The 23,053-nt window shown below is 48.9% G+C and overlaps 4 protein-coding genes across 4 annotated transcripts; all 4 read right to left on the bottom strand.

Annotated features, from left to right (window-relative positions):
- Nucleotides 1-890: 890 nt before the first annotated feature.
- LOC119110594 (larval cuticle protein 65Ag1-like) lies at nucleotides 891-8,298 on the bottom strand. Its single transcript, XM_037234475.1, has 4 exons — nucleotides 8,233-8,298; nucleotides 7,649-7,786; nucleotides 6,761-7,025; nucleotides 891-1,071 (listed from the first exon to the last, which is right to left on the bottom strand). The coding sequence occupies exons 1-3, from the start codon at nucleotides 8,239-8,241 to the stop codon at nucleotides 6,789-6,791; spliced, it is 384 nt and encodes a 127-aa protein (XP_037090370.1). The 5' UTR covers nucleotides 8,242-8,298; the 3' UTR covers nucleotides 891-1,071; nucleotides 6,761-6,788.
- On the bottom strand, nucleotides 892-2,735 carry LOC119110583 (larval cuticle protein 65Ag1). The gene is made up of 3 exons (XM_037234466.1): nucleotides 2,659-2,735; nucleotides 2,025-2,162; nucleotides 892-1,336 (listed from the first exon to the last, which is right to left on the bottom strand). The coding sequence occupies exons 1-3, from the start codon at nucleotides 2,722-2,724 to the stop codon at nucleotides 1,100-1,102; spliced, it is 441 nt and encodes a 146-aa protein (XP_037090361.1). The 5' UTR covers nucleotides 2,725-2,735; the 3' UTR covers nucleotides 892-1,099.
- Nucleotides 8,299-12,186: 3,888 nt separating the features above from the next.
- LOC119113208 (larval cuticle protein 65Ag1-like) lies at nucleotides 12,187-13,837 on the bottom strand. The gene is made up of 3 exons (XM_037237562.1): nucleotides 13,808-13,837; nucleotides 13,224-13,361; nucleotides 12,187-12,598 (listed from the first exon to the last, which is right to left on the bottom strand). Exons 1-3 carry the CDS (start codon nucleotides 13,814-13,816, stop codon nucleotides 12,362-12,364), a joined length of 384 nt encoding a protein of 127 aa, XP_037093457.1. The 5' UTR covers nucleotides 13,817-13,837; the 3' UTR covers nucleotides 12,187-12,361.
- A 4,939-nt stretch (nucleotides 13,838-18,776) lies between these two features.
- LOC119113247 (larval cuticle protein 65Ag1-like) lies at nucleotides 18,777-20,426 on the bottom strand. The gene is made up of 3 exons (XM_037237604.1): nucleotides 20,393-20,426; nucleotides 19,809-19,946; nucleotides 18,777-19,101 (listed from the first exon to the last, which is right to left on the bottom strand). Exons 1-3 carry the CDS (start codon nucleotides 20,399-20,401, stop codon nucleotides 18,865-18,867), a joined length of 384 nt encoding a protein of 127 aa, XP_037093499.1. The 5' UTR covers nucleotides 20,402-20,426; the 3' UTR covers nucleotides 18,777-18,864.
- Between the last annotated feature and the right edge of the window lie 2,627 nt (nucleotides 20,427-23,053).

The raw sequence follows: 23,053 nt of genomic DNA, 5'->3' as shown, positions 1-23,053 counted from the left end.
GCAATACGCCTACGTGTTCGTGAAATTTTGCCACCCCAGGGAAAGCAATAAACGGACGATAAGTTTAGGAAGCTGGCGACTCTTATTTCTGAACTACATAGATCAGCACAATAGGTAAGATTATGCACCGGCGGAAAACAGTGTAGGTGTTATCTAGAATGGCAATCTCGCCACTTAGTTTTCCCCGTATCATGTGAATTAAGAGTGGTCAAAGTCTTCCACCTCTAACCCCACCCCCCCCCCCCCGCCCTCCCCCGGTCACAGGGCTGGCCTCCCAAGAAAAGCTCCTTGAGTGTATCCTGAGCTTCCCCCCATCCATGTTTGAAAACGTGTCTACGGCTATGGGAATGTAGACATTGCCTACGTCATGGTTATGTGGATTCGGTAAATACGGTCGTGATGTCAATTCAACCAATTATAGTGCTTCTGACAAGTGTACTTGTTTGGTAACATTGCCTAGGGCACGCACATAAGCAGCACTTAACATTACCATTGAAATGATCTAAACTGATTCCCAGTGACTTCATCCCGTCCTTCCCAGTCATTGGAGACCAGCTTTTTCGGTGCAGTCCTGTACCTTTTTTTGTTTTGTATCACTTTCAGTTGAAAATGTATTCCCGATGTACAAACTTTGTTCTTCGTTATCAATAGCACGGAGCAGTTTTCTTTAAGGCATTCATGACCTATTTAAATTAAAGTTAGAGAGCCGAATGATCAGACCACCAAACAATGCAATTTTCGTACTTAACTGCAGTTTACACTCATACATATATATCTGCTGTGACAACGATGTGGTCCTCGCTGTTGTAGTCCCATTTCATGGTTTGTTCGAGGCATACGAAGTATTTCATGTAGAAGGCGATTGGCTGGCCCATAATGAATAAACGGAGCTCAATGCGATGGCATATATTGAGAGCAGGTGTTCTGTACAGTAACAACAAATAGTTTTAAACTGCTCGGGCTACTCGCGCGCGGGGGAAACGGATAAATACTGGTACATATGAACGCCAAAGGATATGTAACAACGCATGGCAGATGGTGGGGGAGGGGGTTAGGGGACTGATCACAAAGGAGTTAGCGGCCGCGGCCGGCGGTCCCACTACTGGGTCTCGGCCCAGAACAGCTCCGGGTGGTCGGCCCGCAGCTGCTCGTACTCAGCAATCTGCGCCGGCGCCACGGGCAGGTGCGGCGCATCCGGCTGGAAGCCTCCCTCGTTGGCCGCGTACGACACCGAGTACGTGTTGCCGTCGTCGGCGACGAAGGTGTACGAGCCCTGCACGTCGATCGAGCCGGTCTCGGGCTCGGGGCCGGGCAGCACGGTGCCGGCCTCCTCCGCCTGCGGTAAGTCAGGTTAGGTCAGGTCAGGTCAGGTTGTGAGTGTACACCGGCTTGTTGATGTTGTGCCCTTATCGGCGTCAGTGGCACCGGGGATGAAGAAAACAGCCGAGTGCCGCGATGAACTGAAAGTAGAGATTTCGATCACAGCTTGACAAACAAACAAAACCTGGAGAATATTTGAAAGTCTCAGAATCAGCAGTAGAATCAACAGTCAAAGAATCAGCAGTCAATCAACGTCGGCGGGCCCTGGCGTGGTGAATCATTGGTCAACCTTCTGAAACGAGTCGCGACAGTGGCCGGGTAGTGTAGTGGCTGGGTAGTGGTCGGCGAGGAACGGGCGGGGGGGGGGATGGTGTAGACTGCGGCACACATGTCGTCAGTTGTGTTGTGTGAAACCGTACTCAATCGTTAAGGAAAAACTTGTATATGCTATCGTGCAATATCGCTTTTCTCATACGTCGTCACATGTAAACTGAGCACTTCTATGAAGCTGGAAAATCCAGAAGCTATCTCCACACAGCTGCCAAATTATTCACGACTGTTTAAATAAGTGTGAGGACTCGTCCGGCGTAACCGCTTGTGGTTCATGTGGTCTAAAGCGTCCACCGGCATCGACAACCCCAGCCAGTCCGGTGGTCCGCCTCAGTGCAGGGGCGGGGGGGGGGGGGGGTAGCTCGACGACTCACCTTCTGTCCGTTGTCCAGCTCATACTGGTAGTTGTAGTTGCCCTGCTCATCCTGGTCGAACGACTGGCTAAGGACGTTGACCTGGGGCTGGTTCTGGGGCGCAGCCAGGGCCGAAGCCACCACGGCGAACACGATCATCTGTGGACACGGGGCGGCAACGTTCAGCGCTGGTGGCACACGGCCACACCGATCCCCGAATCTGCACGGAAACACGCGTGTACGGCTGTGCCGCCGAGTTGAGGTGCACGACGGCACGAACTCCGCACACATGTTTCAGTCAAGACGGGCTAGATTGGTAAGGTAGAACTGGGAACTTCTTGGCGGCTTTTCTCTGAAAGCGGAGCGGTAGACGTTGGCTTAAAAGAGGAAAGATAACTCAAAGAGAAATTATCCGAACGAAAAACGACTTTCTTCCTATCTCACACACTGTATTTAAATTGCATTTGATTAATTGATGACCAGGCTCTTAATATAGGGGGTTCACGAAAATCACAGAAATTTTATCTGGTCATGATCAGCGCTGCTCTGAGTCTCTCAGGCTTCGCCGCCGAGTCCGCTACCCAACTTCGCTCGACTAGATCGCCCTGCCACCTGGCGGCCATTGCTGGCACTAGGCGACCCCTTCAACACTCACCAGCTTCATGGCTGCGCGGTGTGGGTTGGGATCACGAGCTGAGTGCGTCGAGAGACTGTTGCCCATCGCTTGGTGGCCGGTGCTTTTATACGCCGCCCCGGCTCTCACTGTGGCGGCCGTTGGCCATGGAGCCCCTCGGCTGCCAACCGAGGCTCCATCTTCCGGGCGGTGGCGGCGGAGATGGGTGAGCGGCCCGAGGACAGCCCTGCGGCGTGCGAGCAGGGCCATCAGGACCAGGGGTGTACCTGGGATTGTTCCTTAGGCCGGCAGCACGGATAGGGGAGCGATTGCTAGAACTACGCACACTCGCACCCGAACCGTCTTCATAGCACTTGTGGTTATTTAGTGGAGAGGATGGGAGGCATGTGTACCTTTTTTATTGTGGTCGTAATATTCTCGGTATATCACTGATCAAGTACTTTGGCTCAACGGGGAACTAGTCTGCTGGGCTCTCACTATAATGCAGTGTTAAATCCTCGTTAAAAAAGGGAAGTAGGCCCGTTGAAAAGTTCTACGGTCTCATGGGTTCAACAATGGACAAATTGTCGTTAAATGGACTTGTAGACAACACCCGTGATGTAGAATAACCATAACACCTTCATGTGTGCATTGAGGGGAAAATTCTCCCTGCACTGTATCATTACACTTAATGTGAAAACTGCACGGCAAACGTACTCCACTTCACAGCGAATGCCGACACAGACTCATGTTGTGTGTGTACCTCGGTAAACATGGCAAAGTGGAATACAAAAAAGGTGCTAAACGAAAAGACGTCATAAGCATCAGGATAAAATGGAGAACATTTAAACGTTGTTTCGAGCTCTCAAAAGGAATATTTAGGTTCGTCTTAGAGTACACTCATCTTTCCCGTATTACGCAAACAACGTTTTATTTGAAATGTGTTTCGCGAAATGCCATCTGCAGTTGAAGCTGGCATTTTGAGCCGAATGCTTGCACGCTGTTTCCCTTTCATTTGTGGCGTTTGCGCAAAAGCCACATAATGTTTTTCATCGAAATTTGTAAAAGAGTGGAGCCAATTTCCCACAACTTCTAGCTTTATGACAGTGATGACCTTCATGCGTATTAACTGCATGCATTTTTGTAGAGTTGTGTAGCATATGACACACCGCGGACACAATGGCACTCTAGCTGTTCAAGCTGATTGAATCAATAAATGCATCATTCGCCAGTCATGTCTCTACGACCACACAGTGTCCTTTATGTTTGAGGTCATTGCAAACTCCATGATTTCGCTGAGGTCTTGTTTTATTTGTTTATCTTTGTGCTTAGCAAATGAAACCGAACTCAGTCATAGAACTCTTGCTCTGATTCGCCGTTTTCATACCGCAGACTGATAGGAAGTGGGGGGAGGCGATGGTTGATGCGACCTCCTGGCATTTACAAACTAGTGAAGATTGAGCTTGGAGGAGAATACGAGCGAAGTGGATAAATTGTAATACCAGAACTCGCCATTGGTTTGAGTTTTTATGCTGTGAGCTCAATTCTTGACCCAATTATGTGTGCGAGGTTCAGAAATAGAATTGTGTTTTTGTGTAATTTTGAGTAAAATGTGTGTGTCCTACGTGTGACAGCAAGACAATGAGAGCACATAACTTAGCTAATGTAACTACGTCGGCGCGCCCGGCGCGTTCCGCGTCATCGTCGGTCGCCGCCGGCCGTAGAGCGCCGTGCAATGTTCTTCAAAGGCCGCCGCTGCTCCAAAGCTAGGAGAACCAGACACATGTTTTGGGTGTAAAACCCCGCAAAACGGATGCCCCATAGGCTACGAAAAATTGAACACGATTGAATGGTATTCTGGAAAGGCACTCTCAAAAAGCCTTAGGGGTAGTCACATCCAACCAGTTGTCCTATGAAGGCGATTAGTAACAAACATTTACTTGTGAGTATGACAGTATGATGGTGATTGGGGTTTTAGGGCGCGTCGACTTTAGGGTCATTTTGCGCCGAGTATGACAGTGGAGAGTAGAATATTGTATCCAGTATTTTCACCGCGAAATGATGTCTGTACAGAGCAATCATCATCCGGATCTCAAAGCATAATCAAGGAGCAGCCGTTTCCTTTAACACAACTACATGCACTATGGTACGACACGTCAGAAACTTAGCTCTTAATTGTCATGTCCAGCATGCATCACAAATATTTCGTTGTGTCCGCTTTCTATCAAAACGGCCATAGGTTCAGTTCGCACTAAAACAGCAAATTTCATTGACCTGGACACCGAGCGTATTGGCTACTTCGGTAAAGCAATGGTATATTTCGGTTCAAATATCAGACAATTCTGATTTATGTGTGGAATTAAGCACTCGACATGAGTGAACACAACTAAGACTTGCACCAACAAAAGGGTAACTAAAATAAAAAGCAGCGCCTTCATAGATTGACTGCGAAGAGGAGCATGCCTGCTAGCACACGTCCAGCGAACAAGGCACATCTTCCTCACAGCACAAGGGTGAAATTATTTTGAAATTGTGGTTGTTCGCGTCGCAGACTGCAGCGTTCGTTGGTGCGATGGCACCAGTAAACTAATCAACGTGTGGAAATGCAGTACTGATTGTTGCTGCAGTCGTCAGGACATCACCTGGCGGTAATTTGAAAGACGGCTGAAGTGCTGGTTATTGTCAGATTTGTACTCACTGCCGTGTAAAACTACAAAAGACAGCTCTCTAGGCAAATGCGGGAGGTCGAGAAACAGCAGGGCATGCTTGTTTAGTGTAATGTCAGATCTTACCCCGTCGCATCAATGAAAAGACTTCGGCACATATTGCGTAAAGCCCGGTACAGAGGCATGGAGGGGGCGCAGCCTGGTGGCCAGGTGTCTCGAGATTGCAGGCTGCCGCCTCTCCAGTTGCTGCCACGGGTCAAGTTCACTGAATAAACAGGCGGCCACGGTGACGTCTGCGTCACTCATGCGTTGTCATTGTCGCGCGGTAACAACTGGCCACGTGCTGATGCAAGTTTACGATTGATGATTATTTGATGGCCTTGGCGTGTTTGATAGCTGAAGTTTGATAGTCCCACGCCAGCAAGGATTAGAAGAAGAAGGATGTCCCACGTTGTTTCCCATGTCCCACGCCTTCCGTCATTTGGAGCTGCTTGTGCTGACACGCGAAATACATTTCGGTATTTCTCAAAAATGTATTAGCCATGTCTTGTTTAGGTGACCCCAAACAGCTGGAGAGATAGATGTTTGAAAACCCCAGTTTGCGCCTTTTGCCCGAAAATTTTGGATGCCACCGTCCGGGGGAATCTTTTGCAATACATTAGATTCCCCAACACAGTCATGCATAATCGTGAAGTTTCACCGCCCACAAACTGGCCAACGAACAAAAGCTAGACGTGGCTGTCATGCTACGAAATGTACCTTCAGCATGTCCTTAGCCTGCTTCCTACTCAACCCACTTTTGGAAAGGTTTCTACGCCCGGTGTAAATCATTATGTGCTTGCGATAAGATGCGGTCGTTGTGTCAATTCAACCAATCACAGTGTTATTGATCAATGTATTGTTTTTGACAATACTAAATGGGACAAGTACATAAGCAGTGCCTGACCTTACCATTGAAAAGACGTAAGCTGTTATCCAGTGGCTATATGCAACTGTCCCAGCCTGTGAAGATAGGTTCAGTTCTATATCGTTTATTCGCATCACTTTAAATTGCAAATGCATTCATGAGGTATCAGCTTTGCACTTCGTTATAAATCCCACGGAGCAGTTCTCTTTTAAAAAAGCATTAACGCCCCATTGATGATAAACTTAGAGTTCCACGACCAGACCACCCGAAAACTCAAATGTGTATTAGATGGTAATTTGTACTCATCCATATCTACCTGCCGTGCCCACGGTTTCGTCTTCGCTGCTGTTAGAGGTATACGTGGTACCTCATATGGAATATGACTTGCTGGCCCATAATGAACAAACAAATCTTAATGCGATGGCATATATTGAAAGCAGGTTCCCGTACGGTAACAACAGAGACCTTTAACCCACTCGGTCTATTTGCGAGCGGGGAAGACGGATAAACCCAGGTACATATGAAAACAGAAGGATACGTAACAACGCATGGCAGGGGACTGATCACAAAGGAGTTAGCGGCCGCGGCCGGCGGTCCCACTACTGGGTCTCGGCCCAGAACAGCTCCGGGTGGTCGGCCCGCAGCTGCTCGTACTCAGCAATCTGCGCCGGCGCCACGGGCAGGTGCGGCGCATCTGGCTGGAAGCCTCCCTCGTTGGCCGCGTACGACACCGAGTACGTGTTGCCGTCGTCGGCGACGAAGGTGTACGAGCCCTGCACGTCGATCGAGCCGGTCTCGGGCTCGGGGCCGGGCAGCACGGTGCCGGCCTCCTCCGCCTGCGGTAAGTCAGGTTAGGTCAGGTCAGGTCAGGTTGTGAGTATACGCCGGCTTGTTGATGTTGTGCCCTCATCGGCGTCAGTGACAATGGTGATTAGAAAACAGCCAAATGCCGCCATAAGCTGAACGTTGAAATGACAAAAAGAAGAATATTCAACAGCCTCCTGTAGAATACCAATCGACGCTGGCTGACCTTGGCGTGGTAAACTATTGGTCAGCCTGCTGTAACGAGTCACGAAAGGGAGCAGCTAGTGGTCGGAGGGGACCAGACGGGGGCATAGCGCAGGCTGCAACACACATGTCGCTAGTCGCATTGGGCGAAACTGAACTTAATTGTCAAGCAATTACTTCTCTATGCTAAATGCGTGCCCCCTACATGAAACACTTTATGTTCATGCTTCCTCACAGACGAATTGAACACTTCTATAAAGCTGGAACATACAAAAGCTTTCTCCACGCAGCTGTCAAATTATTTCCGACCGTTTAAATAAGTGTGAGGGCCCGTCCGGCATAAGCGCTTGTGGTTCATGTGGTCTAAAGCGTCCACCGGCATCGACAACCTCAGCCATTTCAGTGGTCCGTCTCGATGCAGGGGGGGGGGGGGGGTAGCCCGACGACTCACACTCTGTCCGTTGTCCAGCTGGTACTGGTAGTTGTAGTTTCCCTGCTCATCCTGGTCGAACGACTGGCTAACGATGTTGACCTGGGGCTGGTTCTGGGGCGCAGCCAGGGCCGAAGCCACCACGGCGAACACGATCATCTGTGGACACGAAACAGCGCCGGTCAGTGTTGATGCCACAAGGCCACACCGATCCCCTGATCTGCACAGAAACACGCGTGTGCGGCCACGCCGCCGAGGCGAGGTACATCTAGACTGATAAAGTACAACTGGGAACTTCTTGGCGGCTTTACCCTAAAGGGGGAGCGGTAGACACTGGCTTAAATGAGGTCAGAGGGAAATAATCCAGACAAGAAACAGCTCATTCCCTTTCTCACACTCTATCTTTAAATTTCATTTCATTAAGTGATGATCAGGTTCAATGTATAGAACGTTCATGAAAGTCATAGATAGTTTAGCGTTTCGTCATCAGCACTTGTTTGAGTCCCTCACGTTTCGCTGCCAAGTCAGCGACAGACTTCGCCAGTTCCAATCGCCCTGCCACCTGGCGGCCACCGCTGGCTCTAACCGGCCCCTTCAACACTCACCAGCTTCATGGCTGCGCGGTGTGAGTTGGGGTCACGAGCTGAATGCGTCGAGAGACTGTTGCCTATCGCTTGGCGGCCGGTGCTTTTATACGTCCTCCCGGCTCTCACTGTGGCGGCCGTTGGCCATGGAGCCTCTCGGCTGCCAACCGAGGCTCCATCTTCCGGGCGGTGGCGGCGGAGATGGGTGAGCGGCCCGAGGACAGCCCTGCGGTGTGCGAGCAGGGCCATCAGGACCAGGGGTGTACCTGAGGTTGCACCTGAGGCCGACAGCACGGAAAGGGCAGCCATTGCTACAACTACACACACTCGCAGCCGAACTGTCTCCACAGCAGTTGTGGTTATTTAGTGGAGAGGATGGGAGGCATGTGTACTTCTTTTTTAATTGTGATCGTACTTTTCTCGGTATGTCACTGATCAAGTATTTTGGCTAAACGGGGAAGCAGCCTGCTGGGTTCTCACTAGCATGCAGTGTTAAATCCTCGTCAAAAAAGGGAAGCATATCCGTTGAAAAGTTCTGCGGTCTCATGGGTTCAACAATGGACAAATTGTCGTTAAATCAATTTATAGACATCACCCGTAATGTAGAATAACCATAAAGCCTTCATGTGTGCATTGAGGATAAAATTATCCCTGCACTTTATCATTACACTTAATGCGAAAACTGCACCGTAAACGTACGCCACTTCACAACGGATACCGACACACACACATGTTGTGTGTGTACCTTGGTAAACATGTCAAAGTGGAAATACAAAAAAGGTGCTAAACAAAAAGACGTCATTAGCATCAGGATAAAATAGAGAACATTTGAACGTTGTTTTGAGCTCTCAAAAGGAATATTTTGGTACGTTTTAGAGGACATTCATCTTTCCCGTACTACGCGAACACCGTTTTATTTGAAATGTGTTTCGTGAAACGCCATCTCCAGTTAAAACTGGTATTTTGAGCCAAATGCTTCTACGCTTTTTGCCTTTCATTTGTGGCCTTTGCGCAAAGGCCGCATAGTGTTTTTCATCGAAATTTGTAAAAGAGTGGAGCCAATTTTCCACAAAGTTTAGATTTATTACAATGAGGACATTCATGCGTATTAACTGCATATATTCGTGTAGAGTTGTGTAGCATATGATACAGAGCGGACACATTGGCACGCTATAGCTGTTCAAACCGATTGAATCAATCAATGCATCATACGCCAGTCATGTCTTTACGATCACACGGTGTTTTTTATGTTTGAGGTCATTGCAAACTCCATCATTTCACCGAGATCTCGTTTTATTTGTTTATCTTTGTGCTTATCAGATGGAACCGAACTCAGTCATACTTAAGCCTTGCTCTGATCCGCCGTTTTCATACCGCAGACTGATAGGAAGGGGGAGGGGGTTGATGCGACCTCCCGGCATTTACAAACTAGTGAAGACTGGGTTTGGAGGAAAATACGAGCGAAGTGGGGAAATTGTAATACCAGAACTCGCCATTGGTTTTAGTTTGTATGCTGTGAGGTCAATACTTGACCCAATTATGTGTGCGAGGTTCAGAAATAGAATTGTGTTTTTGTGTAATTTTGAGTAAAACGTGTGTGTTCTACGTGTGACAGCAAGACAGTGAGAGCTCATAACTTAGCTAATGTAACAACGTCGGCGCGCCCGGCGCGTTCCGCGTCATCGTCGGTCGCCGCCGGCCGTAGAGCGCCGTGCAATGTTCTTCAAAGACCGCCGCTGCTCCAAACCCAGGAGAACCAGAAACATGTTTTTGGTGTAAAAACCCGCAAAACGGATGCCCCTAGGCCACGAAAAATTGAACACGATTGAATGGTATTCTGGAAAGGCACTCTCAAAAGCCTTAGGGGTGGTCACATCCAACCAGTTGTCCTATGAATGCGATGATTAACAAACATTTACTTGTGAGCATGACAGTATGATGACGATTGGGGTTTTAGGGCGCGTCGACTTCTAGGGTCATTTTGCGCCGAGTATGACAGTAGAGAGTAGAATATTTTATCCAGTATTTTCACCGCGAAATGGTGTCTGCAAAGAGCTATCATCCTCCGGATCTCAAAGCATAACCAAGGAGCAGCCGTTTCCTTTAACACGACTACATGCACTATGGTACGACACGTCAGAAACTTGGCTCTTAATTGTCATGTCCAGCATGCATCACAAATATTTCGTTGTGTCCGCTTTCTATCAAAACGGCCATAGGTTCAGTTCGCACTAAAACAGCAAATTTCATTGACCTGGACACCGAGCATATTGGCTACTTCGTTAAAGCAATGGTACATTTGGGTTCAAATATCAGACAATTCTGATTGATGTGTGGAATTAAGCACTCGACATGAGTGAACACAACTAAGACTTGCACCAACAAAAGGGTAACTAAAATAAAAAGCAGCGCCTTCATAGATTAACTGCGAAGAGGAGCATGCCTGCTAGCACACGACCAGCGAACAAGGCACATCTTCCTCACAGCACAAGGGTGAAATTATTTTGAAATTGTGGTTGTTCGCGTCGCAGACTGCAGCGTTCGTTGGTGCGATGACACCAGTAAACTAATCAACGTGTGGAAATGCAGTACTGATTGTTGCTGCAGTCGTCAGGACATCACCTGGCGGTAATTTGGAAGACGGCTGAAGTGCAGGTTATTGTCAGATTTGTACTCACTGCCGTGTAAAACTACAAAAGACAGCTCTCTACGCAAATGCGGGAGGTCGAGAAACAGCAGGGCATGCTTGTTTAGTGTAATGTCAGATCTTGCTCCGTCGCATCAATGAAAAGACTTCGGCACACATCGCGTAGAGCCCGGTACAGAGGCATGGAGGGGCGCAGCCTGGTGGCCAGGTGTCTCGAGACTGCAGGCTGCCGCCTCTCCAGTTGCTGCCACGGGTCAAGTTCACTGAATAAACAGGCGGCCACGGTGACGTCTGCGTCACTCATGCGTTGTCATTGTCGCGCGGTAACAACTGACCAAGTGCTGATGAAAGCATACGATTGATGATTGTTCGATACCTTAGGGTGTTTGATAGTTGAAGTTCGGTGGTCCCACACCAGCAAGGTTTAGAAGAAGAAGGATGTCCCACGTTGTTTCCCATGTCCCACGCCTTCCGTCATTTGGAGCTGCTTGTGCTGACACGCGAAATACATTTCGGTATTTCTCAAAAATGTATTAGCCATGTCTTGTTTAGGTGACCCCAAACAGCTGGAGAGATAGATGTTTGAAAACCCCAGTTTGCGCCTTTTGCCCGGAAATTTTGGATGCCACCGTCCGGGGGAATCTTTTGCAATACATTAAATTCCCCAACACAGTCATGCATAATCGTGAAGTTTCACCGCCCACAAACTGGCCAACGAACAAAAGCTAGACGTGGCTGTCATGCTACGAAATGTACCTTCAGCATGTCCTTAGCCTGCTTCCTACTCAACCCACTTTTGGAAAGGTTTCTACGCCCGGTGTAAATCATTATGTGCTTGCGATAAGATGCGGTCGTTGTGTCAATTCAACCAATCACAGTGTTATTGATCAATGTATTGTTTTTGACAATACTAAATGGGACAAGTACATAAGCAGTGCCTGACCTTACCATTGAAAAGACGTAAGCTGTTATCCAGTGGCTATATGCAACTGTCCCAGCCTGTGAAGATAGGTTCAGTTCTATATCGTTTATTCGCATCACTTTAAATTGCAAATGCATTCATGAGGTATCAGCTTTGCACTTCGTTATAAATCCCACGGAGCAGTTCTCTTTTAAAAAAGCATTAACGCCCCATTGATGATAAACTTAGAGTTCCACGACCAGACCACCCGAAAACTCAAATGTGTATTAGATGGTACTTTGTACTCATCCATATCTACCTGCCGTGCCCACGGTTTCGTCTTCGCTGCTGTTAGAGGTATACGTGGTACCTCATATGGAAGGTGACTTGCTGGCCCATAATGAACAAACAAATCTTAATGCGATGGCATATATTGAAAGCAGGTTCCCGTACGGTAACAACAGAGAGCTTTAACCCACTCGGTCTATTCGCGAGCGGGGAAGACGGATAAACCCAGGTACATATGAAAACAGAAGGATACGTAACAACGCATGGCAGGGGACTGATCACAAAGGAGTTAGCGGCCGCGGCCGGCGGTCCCACTACTGGGTCTCGGCCCAGAACAGCTCCGGGTGGTCGGCCCGCAGCTGCTCGTACTCAGCAATCTGCGCCGGCGCCACGGGCAGGTGCGGCGCATCCGGCTGGAAGCCTCCCTCGTTGGCCGCGTACGACACCGAGTACGTGTTGCCGTCGTCGGCGACGAAGGTGTACGAGCCCTGCACGTCGACCGAGCCGGTCTCGGGCTCGGGGCCGGGCAGCACGGTGCCGGCCTCCTCCGCCTGCGGTAAGTCAGGTTAGGTCAGGTCAGGTCAGATTGTGAGTGTACGCCGGCTTGTTGATGTTGTGCCCTCATCGGCTTCAGTGACAATGGGGATTAAAAAACAGCCCATTGGCGCGATAAACTGAACATTGAGATGACAAAAAGAAGAATATTCAACAGTCTCATGTAGAATGCCGATCAGAACACGGCTGATCCAGGCTTAGTGGTTTATTGGCCAGCGTTCTGAAACGACCGCGAAAGGGAGCAGCTAGTGGTCGGAGGGGACCAGATGGGGACACATTGCAGCTGCAACACATGTCACTAGTCGTATTGTGTAAAACTGGGCTGAATCGGCAAGCATTTGCTTCCCAAAGTTAAAGGCTTGCCACCTAAACAAAGCACGTTGTGCTCATATCTCGTCGCAGATAAATTGAGCACATCTATGAATCTGGCGCATTCAGAAGCTTTCTTTAAGAAGGTGTCAAATTATTCCCGACTGTTGAGATAAGTGTGAGGACCTGTCCGGCGTAACCGCTTGTGGTTCTTGTGGTCTAAAGCGTCCACCGGCATCGACAACCCCAGCCAGTCCGGTGGTCCGCCTCACTGCAGGGGGGGGGGGGGGGGGGGGTAGCCTGACGACTCACGCTCTGTCCGTTGTCCAGCTGGTACTGGTAGTTGTAGTTGCCCTGCTCATCCTGGTCGAACGACTGGCTAACGATGTTGACCTGGGGCTGGTTCTGGGGCGCAGCCAGGGCCGAAGCCACCACGGCGAGCACGATCATCTGTGGACACGAAACAGCGCCGGTCAGTGTTGATGCCACAAGGCCACACCGATCCCCTGATCTGCACAGAAACACGCGTGTGCGGCCACGCCGCCGAGGCGAGGTACATCTAGACTGATAAAGTACAACTGGGAACTTCTTGGCGGCTTTACCCTAAAGGGGGAGCGGTAGACACTGGCTTAAATGAGGTCAGAGATAAATAATCCAGACAAAAAACAGCTCTCTCCCTTTCTCACACTCTATCTTTAAATTTAATTCAATTAAGTGATGATCAGGTTCTATATATAGCAAGTCTATGAAGATCATAAAAAGTTTAGCTGTTCGTCATCAGCACTACTCTGAGACCCTCACGTTTCGCTGCCAAGTCAGCGACAGACTTCGCCAGTTCCAATCGCCCTGCCACCTGGCGGCCACCGCTGGCTCTAACCGGCCCCATCAACACTCACCAGCTTCATGGCTGCGCGGTGTGAGTTGGGGTCACGAGCTGAGTGCGTCGAGAGACTGTTGCCTATCGCTTGGTGGCCGGTGCTTTTATACGCTTCCCCGGCCCTCACTGTGGCGGCCTTTGGCCATGGGGCCTCTCGGCTGCCAACCGAGGCTCCATCTTCCGGGCGGTGGCGGCGGAGATGGGTGAGCGGCCCGAGGACAGCCCTGCGGCGTGCGAGCAGGGCCATCAGGACCAGGGGTGTACCTGGGATTGTTCCTTTGGTCGGCAGCACGGAAAGGGCAGCCACTGCTCTAACCACGCACACTCGCACCCGAACTGTCTTCACAGCACTTGTGGTTATTTAGTGGAGAGGATGGGAGGCGTGCTTTTTTAGTGTGATTGTAAAACTTTAATTTTGTCACTGATCTAGTATGTCGGCTCAATGGGAAGGTAGCCTGCTGGGCACTCATCATACAGTGTCCATTCCCCGTTGAAGAAGGGGATAATTTTTCGTTGAAATGTTCTGCGGCTTTATGGGTTCAACGACAGAACAATATTGGTCGTTACAGCGACTCATGAACAACAACCATGATGTGGTATAGACTGGAAGCCTCCACGCCAGCATTAATGGCACAGTCTTACTGGGTTATAACATTACACATCATGTGAAAACTGCACCGCAAAACGTACTCCACTTTGTAGCGCATGCCCACACTGGCCCGTATTTTGTGTGTACCTTGGACAAGATGTCAAACTGAGAATACATACGGCTTCTACGCAAAAAGAAGCCGTAAGGATCGTGTTAAAAACGAGCAGATTTGTACGTTGTTCCAAGGTGCTGTTCCCGTCCCTGTCAAACAATTCCTGCCCTGACCGACTCGGGGTACCCTGCAAACTTTGGGCCCTCTTATAGGCACTGTGGGCCTGTGACCAACCAAGAAGGGTTCATTGCTTTAAGGATGCCGACCAACGAAAATTGCGGGCCCTGAAATTGTCCCTGTTTGGAAAACGGGCACCCACGGCTCAGACAGACACGGAGCCGACTGTTCAATGTTGGCAGAATTTGACCAAAATGGAGACCTGCATTGTCCCGGGGCGTCCCCAATCGTTGCAAGAGGCTCTCTGACTGACATTTGATGGCCCGGCCCTGACTGAGTGCACTCCGATCGGGCACTTGATCATCGGTCCCGAGGGACCGTTCGGCTCCTCTGCGGGTCTCTCAAGCACTGTCCCAGGCCGACTATGGGCTCAGTCTCAATACCGGACCCTTGTTGGGCAGTGCGGTCCCCTGGCCGACACAGAAGCCACTCATTGGCCTCCGGGCCCGACTAATGTAAATCGCACATCTCGGCGCTGTCTCTGCTTGGGAAATGGGCACTAAGTCCCAGGCCTGACCGAGGAAGCCAATCTGACAACAAATCTTTCGCATGTCAAGGTCGTTAACGCTCCATCAAAGGAATATAGTTTCACAAACTAGGATTGGTAAGGCCAAACGGAAAAAAATCTGACACCAAACACAATACAAGGCAGGTTACTTCCTGGACATGACCGAATTCCCTCTCAATGGCGCTAGGGAGTTGGGGTCCCATTCCGCTCCCCAACAGAATAGGAAATTACAACCCTGGTCTAATACGTTTGCTCCCTCTGTCTCGTCGAAAGATTTGGTCGTTGGGTACCTCTTTAAATTTATTTGGCGTCGATCGTCGAAACCAGGTTTCAGTACCGACGTAGGGTCCATGTTATGTTGCTTTAGACCTTATCAGACGTGCTCTGCTTCATGAGCAAAGAGTGCAAGATGACTTGCACAACTAATAATGTCTGCCATGAAAATCCGGTTGATTGCCGCAAGGCGCGGTGGATGTACCGTCAGGTTTTGCGACTATGCAGTCGATTTTTTAGGTTGAAGTGAAAGATATCTTTCAAGTTCTCATCCGAATGTTGTCTGCTCATAACTTGATAACGCTTTGCTTTGATTTTCCGATAAGACGTCGTGGCAAAATAACGCAGCTGTTGCGGTCTCAATGACATGAATCTTCGCTGAATAATGCTAAAGCACTCCCATAACAGCACAAACTAGACCATAGTCAACAACATGTATATATATATTTATATATATATATATATATATATATATATATATATTCACATAAATCGTGTTATCGGGAACACGCAGCATGCAGGAAAAACATGAAACTAAAATAAACGCGTTACTACTGCGGGGCGTTAAAAGCGTGAATTATTCAGTCTGGTGCACGAAACTACGCATGATATCACAGCTTTCATTTTCTTTGGTTCCTTTGCCAGTGAAACAGCTTGTAGAAGCCTTCTGTAAATTGATACAATGTAGAGCTCCAACATGTAATATCCTATACGCACTTACGCTCCAGAAAGCTGAGGGACCAAACTTCCCGTTGGAGGGGGGGGGGGACAGACTGAACCGGAGGGGGGGGGGGGCAGTTGCCCACTCAAAGTAATATAACATGACACCCGTGAGCACGAATGTGAATAAGTTTGAAACTTTAGTTACCTGCGTCGCAAGCTGCGGCGTTCGTTGTTACCGTAGTACCAGCAAACTAATCAACGTGTGGAAATGCAGTACTGATTATCGCTGCAGTCGGCTGAGACAGCCTTTCAAGACAACGTCACTGGATTGTCATTTTGAAGACGGCTGATGTACAGGTTATTGCTAGCTTTGCACGCACGGTCGTGTAAACTACAAGAGACAGCTCCCTAAGCCAATACAGGAGGTCGAGAATCAACGGGGGCCTACTTGTTTAGTGTATCGTCAGGTCTTACCCCGTCCCGATCTTAACGCCACCAGTGAAAGGACTTCGGTACACGTTGCGTAAAGCCCGGTGCAAAGAAATGAAAGGGGCGCAGATTGGTGGCCAGGTGTCTCGCGGCTGCAGGCTGCTGCCTCTCCAGGTGCTACCACGGGTCAAGCTCGCTGAATAAACAGGCGGCCACGGTGATTTCTGCGTCACTGATGCGTCGTTAATGTCGCGCGGTAACAGCTGCGCGCGTGCTGATGCAAGTTAACGGTTGATGGTCATTCGATAGCCTTCGTGTGATGTGGGCGGGTGACGGTGGGAAAATGTGCAAAACAGCTGCAATAATGCATAATTGGGTTACATAAACTGGCACAAAGAGCAGTGAAAAATATACTTTGGGTGCTTGTTTGTTTCCTTCATAAACATCAACAGACATTCACCCAATTATTAATGCAGTCCGGGAATAAATATAATGAGTTACACAGAAGATAACATAAACATGCAGATAACGTAGTCAAATATGTGCATACGGCTACTCAAGTGAGCGCGGCGCGCGATGCGTCACATTCTTTCCGTTGGGACATACGGTAGACGTAATAAGCATATGGTACTCAGCCTTTTCCAATGCATTTATATGTGGAGAAAATTTTTTCAGAGAGCACCGGCGTGTTCAAGTGTATGCCGCCAACCTCTACGGCTAGCAACAACGATGGGACACCGTGGGTTTGCGGGAGGCATTTTTGAACGTTTGTGGTTTGCGGTGGCAGAGATTCCTTCCGTGCGTTTGTCGGACAAGGACAAAACAGAGCGGCACCATGTACCATAAAGCCCCACAGCGCGTGCAATACGTTTGTCTAGATGCCATGATTCGGCGCACTATGCCAACAAGCAGACTTTGTCAAACGGCGAAGTTTAATAATCCCACACCAGCAAAGTTTTGGAGAAGAAGGATGTCGGCTCCCGTCATTTAGAGCTGCTTGCGCCCAGTCACGATATACATGTCAGCATTTTTCAAAAATGTATGAGAAATTCCCTGGTCATTTTATCCCAAGCAGGCTCCAGAGAAAAATGTTTGAGACTACCGATTTGTGCACGTCGTCCAAAAATGTTGGATGCAACCGTCCGGGAAAACCTTGTATGAGTCCTCGACTGCTTTGTCCCCGTCGTGTCGTGTAACCGTAAAGGCCCTTTCGTCGCCCAACGATTGGTATCTGCCGTGTCTACCAAAGGAAAGTCAGAACCAATTGAACACAACTGCGGGAACGGCATAAGCTTAAGGTGCCTTTCCGCTCGTGGAATTTGATCTCCCGAGGGGAAACAATGTTTAAACGGACGAATAAGTTTTGCAAGCTGGCCACTCTTGTTTGTCGAATGGTACGGATGAGCCGGATAGATTAAGTTGCGCACCAACAGAAAACAACAGTAGATGTGCGTCTATCGTAATCGCCTGGACGCTTTCTGATTTCCAGCATATGTTATATGAATTAAGAGCGGACAGTGCTTTTCATCTTTACCCCCGACCTTTCACGGTCACTGGGCTAGTCTTCAAGGAAGTGTCCTTTCGTGTGTCCTTAGCCTGCCTCCCCCCTCGACACTTTTCTGGGAAAGGTTTCTACGCCTAGTGTAAATCATTATGTGCTTTCGATAAAATGCGGTAGTTGTGTCAATTCAACCAAGCACAGTGTTAGAGTTCAGTGTATTGTTTTTGGCATTTGTTGAATCGGACAAGTACGCAGGCAGCGCCTAACCTTACCCTCAAAATGACCTAAGCTGCTATCCAGTGGCTATATGCAATTGTCCCAGCCAGTGAAGATCGGTGCGGTTCTATATCGCTTTTGTTTTTGTACCACTTTACATTGCAAATGCATTCATGAGGCATCAGCTTTGCTCTTCGTTATAATCCCTTGGTGCAGTTTTCTTTAAAAAGTATTAACGCCCCATTGATGATTAACTTACGAGTTCCACGGCCAGGCCACCAGAAAACGCAAATGTGTATCAGATGGTAAGTTGTACTCGTCCACATCCACCCGCCGTGCCCACGATTTCGTCTTCGCTGCTGTTTGAGGTATACATAGTACCTCATATGGAAGGTGACTGGCTGGCCCATATAGAACAGAGGTTAATGCGATGGCATATATTGAGAGCAGGTTCCTGTACAGTAACAACAGAAAGCTTTAACCCACTCGGTCTATTCACGAGTGGGGAAGACGGATAAACCCAGGTACATATGAAAACGGAAAGGTACGTAACAACGCATGGCAGGGACTGATCACAAATGAGTTAGCGGCCGCGGCCGGCGGTCCCACTACTGGGTCTCGGCCCAGAACAGCTCCGGGTGGTCGGCCCGCAGCTGCTCGTACTCAGCAATCTGCGCCGGCGCCACGGGCAGGTGCGGCGCATCCGGCTGGAAGCCTCCCTCGTTGGCCGCGTACGACACCGAGTACGTGTTGCCGTCGTCGGCGACGAAGGTGTACGAGCCCTGCACGTCGATCGAGCCGGTCTCGGGCTCGGGGCCGGGCAGCACGGTGCCGGCCTCCTCCGCCTGCGGTAAGTCAGGTTAGGTCAGGTCAGGTCAGATTGTGAGTGTACACCGGCTTGTTGATGTTGTGCCCTTATCGGCGTCAGTGACAATGGTGATTAGAAAACAGCCAAATGCCGCCATAAGCTGAACGTTGAAATGACAAAAAGAAGAATATTCAACAGCCTCCTGTAGAATACCAATCGACGCTGGCTGACCTTGGCGTGGTAAACTATTGGTCAGCCTGCTGTAACGGGTCACGAAAGGGAGCAGCTAGTGGTCGGAGGGGACCAGACGGGGACACATTGCAGCTGCAACACATGTCACTAGTCGTATTGTGTAAAACTGGGCTGAATCGGCAAGCATTTACTTCCCAACTGAACTTAATTGTCAGTTGAACTTGAACTTAACTGTAATTGTAAATACAACTGAACTTAATTGTCAAGCAATTACTTCTCTATGCTAAATGCGTGCCCCCTAAATGAAGCACTTTATGTTCATGCTTCCTCACAGATGAATTGAACACTTCTATAAGGCTGGAACATACAAAAGCTTTCTCAACGCAGCTGTCAAATTATTTCCGACTGTTTAAATAAGTGTGAGGGCCCGTCCGGCGTAAGCGCTTGTGGTTCATGTGGTCTAAAGCATCCACCGGCATCGACAACCCCAGCCATTTCAGTGGTCCGTCTCAATGCAGGGGGGGGGGGGGGGGGGGTAGCCCGACGACTCACACTCTGTCCGTTGTCCAGCTGGTACTGGTAGTTGTAGTTTCCCTGATCGTCCTGGTCGAATGACTGGCTGACGACGTTGACCTGGGGCTGGTTCTGGGGCGCAGCCAGGGCCGAAGCCACCACGGCGAACACGATCATCTGTGGACACGAGACAGCGCCGGTCATTGTTGGTGCCACAAGGCCACACCGATCCCCGGATCTGCACAGAAACACGCGTGTGCGGCCTCGCCGCCGAGGCGAGGTACATCTAGACTGATAAAGTACAACTGGGAACTTCTTGGCGGCTTTACCCTAAAGGGGGAGCGGTAGACACTGGCTTAAATGAGGTCAGAGATAAATAATCCAGACAAAAAACAGCTCTCTCCCTTTCTCACACTCTATCTTTAAATTTAATTCAATTAAGTGATGATCAGGTTCTATATATAGCAAGTCTATGAAGATCATAAAAAGTTTAGCTGTTCGTCATCAGCACTACTCTGAGACCCTCACGTTTCGCTGCCAAGTCAGCGACAGACTTCGCCAGTTCCAATCGCCCTGCCACCTGGCGGCCACCGCTGGCTCTAACCGGCCCCATCAACACTCACCAGCTTCATGGCTGCGCGGTGTGAGTTGGGGTCACGAGCTGAGTGCGTCGAGAGACTGTTGCCTATCGCTTGGTGGCCGGTGCTTTTATACGCTTCCCCGGCCCTCACTGTGGCGGCCTTTGGCCATGGAGCCTCTCGGCTGCCAACCGAGGCTCCATCTTCCGGGCGGTGGCGGCGGAGATGGGTGAGCGGCCCGAGGACAGCCCTGCGGTGTGCGAGCAGGGCCATCAGGACCAGGGGTGCACCTGAGGTTGCACCTGAGGCCGACAGCACGGGAAGGGCAGCCATTGCTACAGCTACACACACTCGCAGCCGAACTGTCTCCACAGCATTTGTGGTTATTTAGTGGAGAGGATGGGAGGCATGTGTATCTCTTTTTTTAATTGTGATCGTACTTTTCTCGGTATGTCACTGATCAAGTATTTTGGCTAAACGGGGAAGCAGCCTGCTGGCTTCTCACTAACGTGCAGTGTTAAGTCCTCGTCAAAAAAGGGAAGTATGTCCGTTGAAAAGTTCTACGGTCTCATGGGTTCAACAATGGACAAATTGTCGTTAAATCGACTTATAGACAACACCCGTAATGTAAAATAACCATAAAGCCTTCATGTGTGCATTGAGGATAGAATTCTCCCTGCAGTTTATCATTACACTTAATGCGAAAACTGCACTGTAAACGTACGCCACTTCACAACGGATACCGACACAGACACATGTTGTGTGTGTACCTTGGTAAACATGTCAAAGTGGAAATACAAAAAGGTGCTAAACAAAAAGACGTCAAAAGCATCAGGATGTAATGGAGAACATTTGAACGTTGTTTTGAGCTCTCAAAAGGAATATTTCGGTACATTTTAGAGGACACTCATCTTTCCCGTACTACGCGAACAACGTTTTGTTTGAAATGTGTTTCGTGAAACGCCATCTCCAGTTAAAACTGGTATTTTCAGCCAAATGCTTCTACGCTGTTTGCCTTTTATTTGTGGCCTTTGCGTAAAGGCCGCGTAATGTTTTTCATCGAAATTTGTAAAAAAGAGTGGAGCTAATTTTCCACAAAGTTTAGCTTTAATACAATGAGGACCTTCATGCGTATTAACTGCATGTATTTGTGTAGAGTTCTGCAGCATATGATACAGAGCGGACACAATGGCACGCTATAGCTGTTCAAACCGATTGAATCAATCAATGCATCATACGCCAGTCATGTCTTTACGATCACACAGTGTCCTTTATGTTTGAGGTCATTGCAAACTCCATCATTTCACTGAGATCTCGTTTTATTTGTTTATCTTTGTGCTTATCAGATGGAACCGAACTCAGTCATACTTAAGTCTTGCTCTGATTCGCCGTTTTCATACCGCAGACTGATAGGAAGGGGGAGGGGGTTGATGCGACCTCCCGGCATTTACAAACTAGTGAAGACTGGGTTTGGAGGAAAATACGAGCGAAGTGGGGAAATTGTATTACCAGAACTCGCCATTGGTTTTAGTTTGTATGCTGTGAGGTCAATACTTAACCCAATTATGTGTGCGAGCTTCAGAAATAGAATTGTGTTTTTGTGTAATTTTGAGTAAAACGTGTGTGTCCTACGTGTGACAGCAAGACAGTGAGAGCACATAACTTGCTAATGTAACAACGTCGGCGCGCCGGGCGCGTTCCGCGTCATCGTCGGTCGCCGCCGGCCGTAGAGCGCCGTGCAATGTTCTTCAAAGACCGCCGCTGCTCCAAAGCTAGGAGAACCAGACACATGTTTTGGGTGTAAAACCCCGCAAAACGGATGCCCCATAGGCTACGAAAAATTGAACACGATTGAATGGTATTCTGGAAAGGCACTCTCAAAAAGCCTTAGGGGTGGTCACATCCAACCAGCTGCCCTACGAAGGCGATTATTAACAAACATTTCTTGTGAGTATGACAGTATGATGGTGATTGGGGTTTTAGGGCGCGTCGACTTCTAGGGTCATTTTGCGCCGAGTATGACAGTAGAGAGTAGAATATTTTATCCAGTATTTTCACCGCGAAATGATGTCTGTAAAGGGCTATCATCCTCCGGATCTCAAAGCATAACCAAGGAGCAGCCGTTTCCTTTAACACAACTACATGCACTATGGTACGACACGTCAGAAACTTGACTCTTAATTGTCATGTCCAGCATTCATTACAAATATTTAGTTGTGTCCGCTTTCTATCAAAACGGCCATAGGTTCAGCTCGCACTAAAACAGCAAATTTCATTGACCTGGACACCGAGCATATTGGCTACTTCGGTAAAGCAATGGTATATTTCGGTTCAAATATCAGACAATTCTGATTTATGTGTGGAATTAAGCACTCGACATGAGTGAGCACAACTAAGACTTGCACCAACAAAAGGGTAACTAAAATAAAAAGCAGCGCCTTCATAGATTGACTGCGAAGAGGAGCATGCCTGCTAGCACACGTCCAGCGAACAAGGCACATCTTCCTCACAGCACAAGGGTGAAATTACTTTGAAATTGTGGTTGTTCGCGTCGCAGACTGCAGCGTTCGTTGGTGCGATGACATCAGTAAACTAATCAACGTGTGGAAATGCAGTACTGATTATTGCTGCAGTCGTCCGGACAACATCACCTGGCGGTAATTTGGAAGACGGTGAAGCGCAGGTTATTGTCAGATTTGTACTCAA

The sequence above is a fragment of the Pollicipes pollicipes genome, unplaced genomic scaffold (genome assembly GCF_011947565.3).
Source record: "Pollicipes pollicipes isolate AB1234 unplaced genomic scaffold, Ppol_2.1 Scaffold_2555;HRSCAF=2994_pilon_pilon_pilon, whole genome shotgun sequence".
NCBI lineage: Eukaryota > Metazoa > Arthropoda > Thecostraca > Pollicipedomorpha > Pollicipedidae > Pollicipes > Pollicipes pollicipes.
Note: the sequence above shows the minus strand (reverse complement) of the source record. Positions and strands in the feature narration are given on the sequence as shown.

Bases quoted from the DNA above. Each gene is read 5' to 3' on its own strand.
- LOC119110583 (XM_037234466.1), bottom strand. From the start codon at position 2,724: ATGGGCAACAGTCTCTCGACGCACTCAGCTCGTGATCCCAACCCACAC. The intron at 2,163-2,658 runs GTGAGTGTTGAA...CCGTGTCCACAG, and splicing joins ACCGCGCAGCCATGAAGCTG to ATGATCGTGTTCGCCGTGGT. The intron at 1,337-2,024 runs GTGAGTCGTCGA...GACTTACCGCAG, and splicing joins AGCTGGACAACGGACAGAAG to GCGGAGGAGGCCGGCACCGT.
- LOC119110594 (XM_037234475.1), bottom strand. The intron at 7,026-7,648 runs GTGAGTCGTCGG...GACTTACCGCAG, and splicing joins AGCTGGACAACGGACAGAGT to GCGGAGGAGGCCGGCACCGT.
- LOC119113208 (XM_037237562.1), bottom strand. The intron at 12,599-13,223 runs GTGAGTCGTCAG...GACTTACCGCAG, and splicing joins AGCTGGACAACGGACAGAGC to GCGGAGGAGGCCGGCACCGT.
- LOC119113247 (XM_037237604.1), bottom strand. The intron at 19,102-19,808 runs GTGAGTCGTCGG...GACTTACCGCAG, and splicing joins AGCTGGACAACGGACAGAGT to GCGGAGGAGGCCGGCACCGT.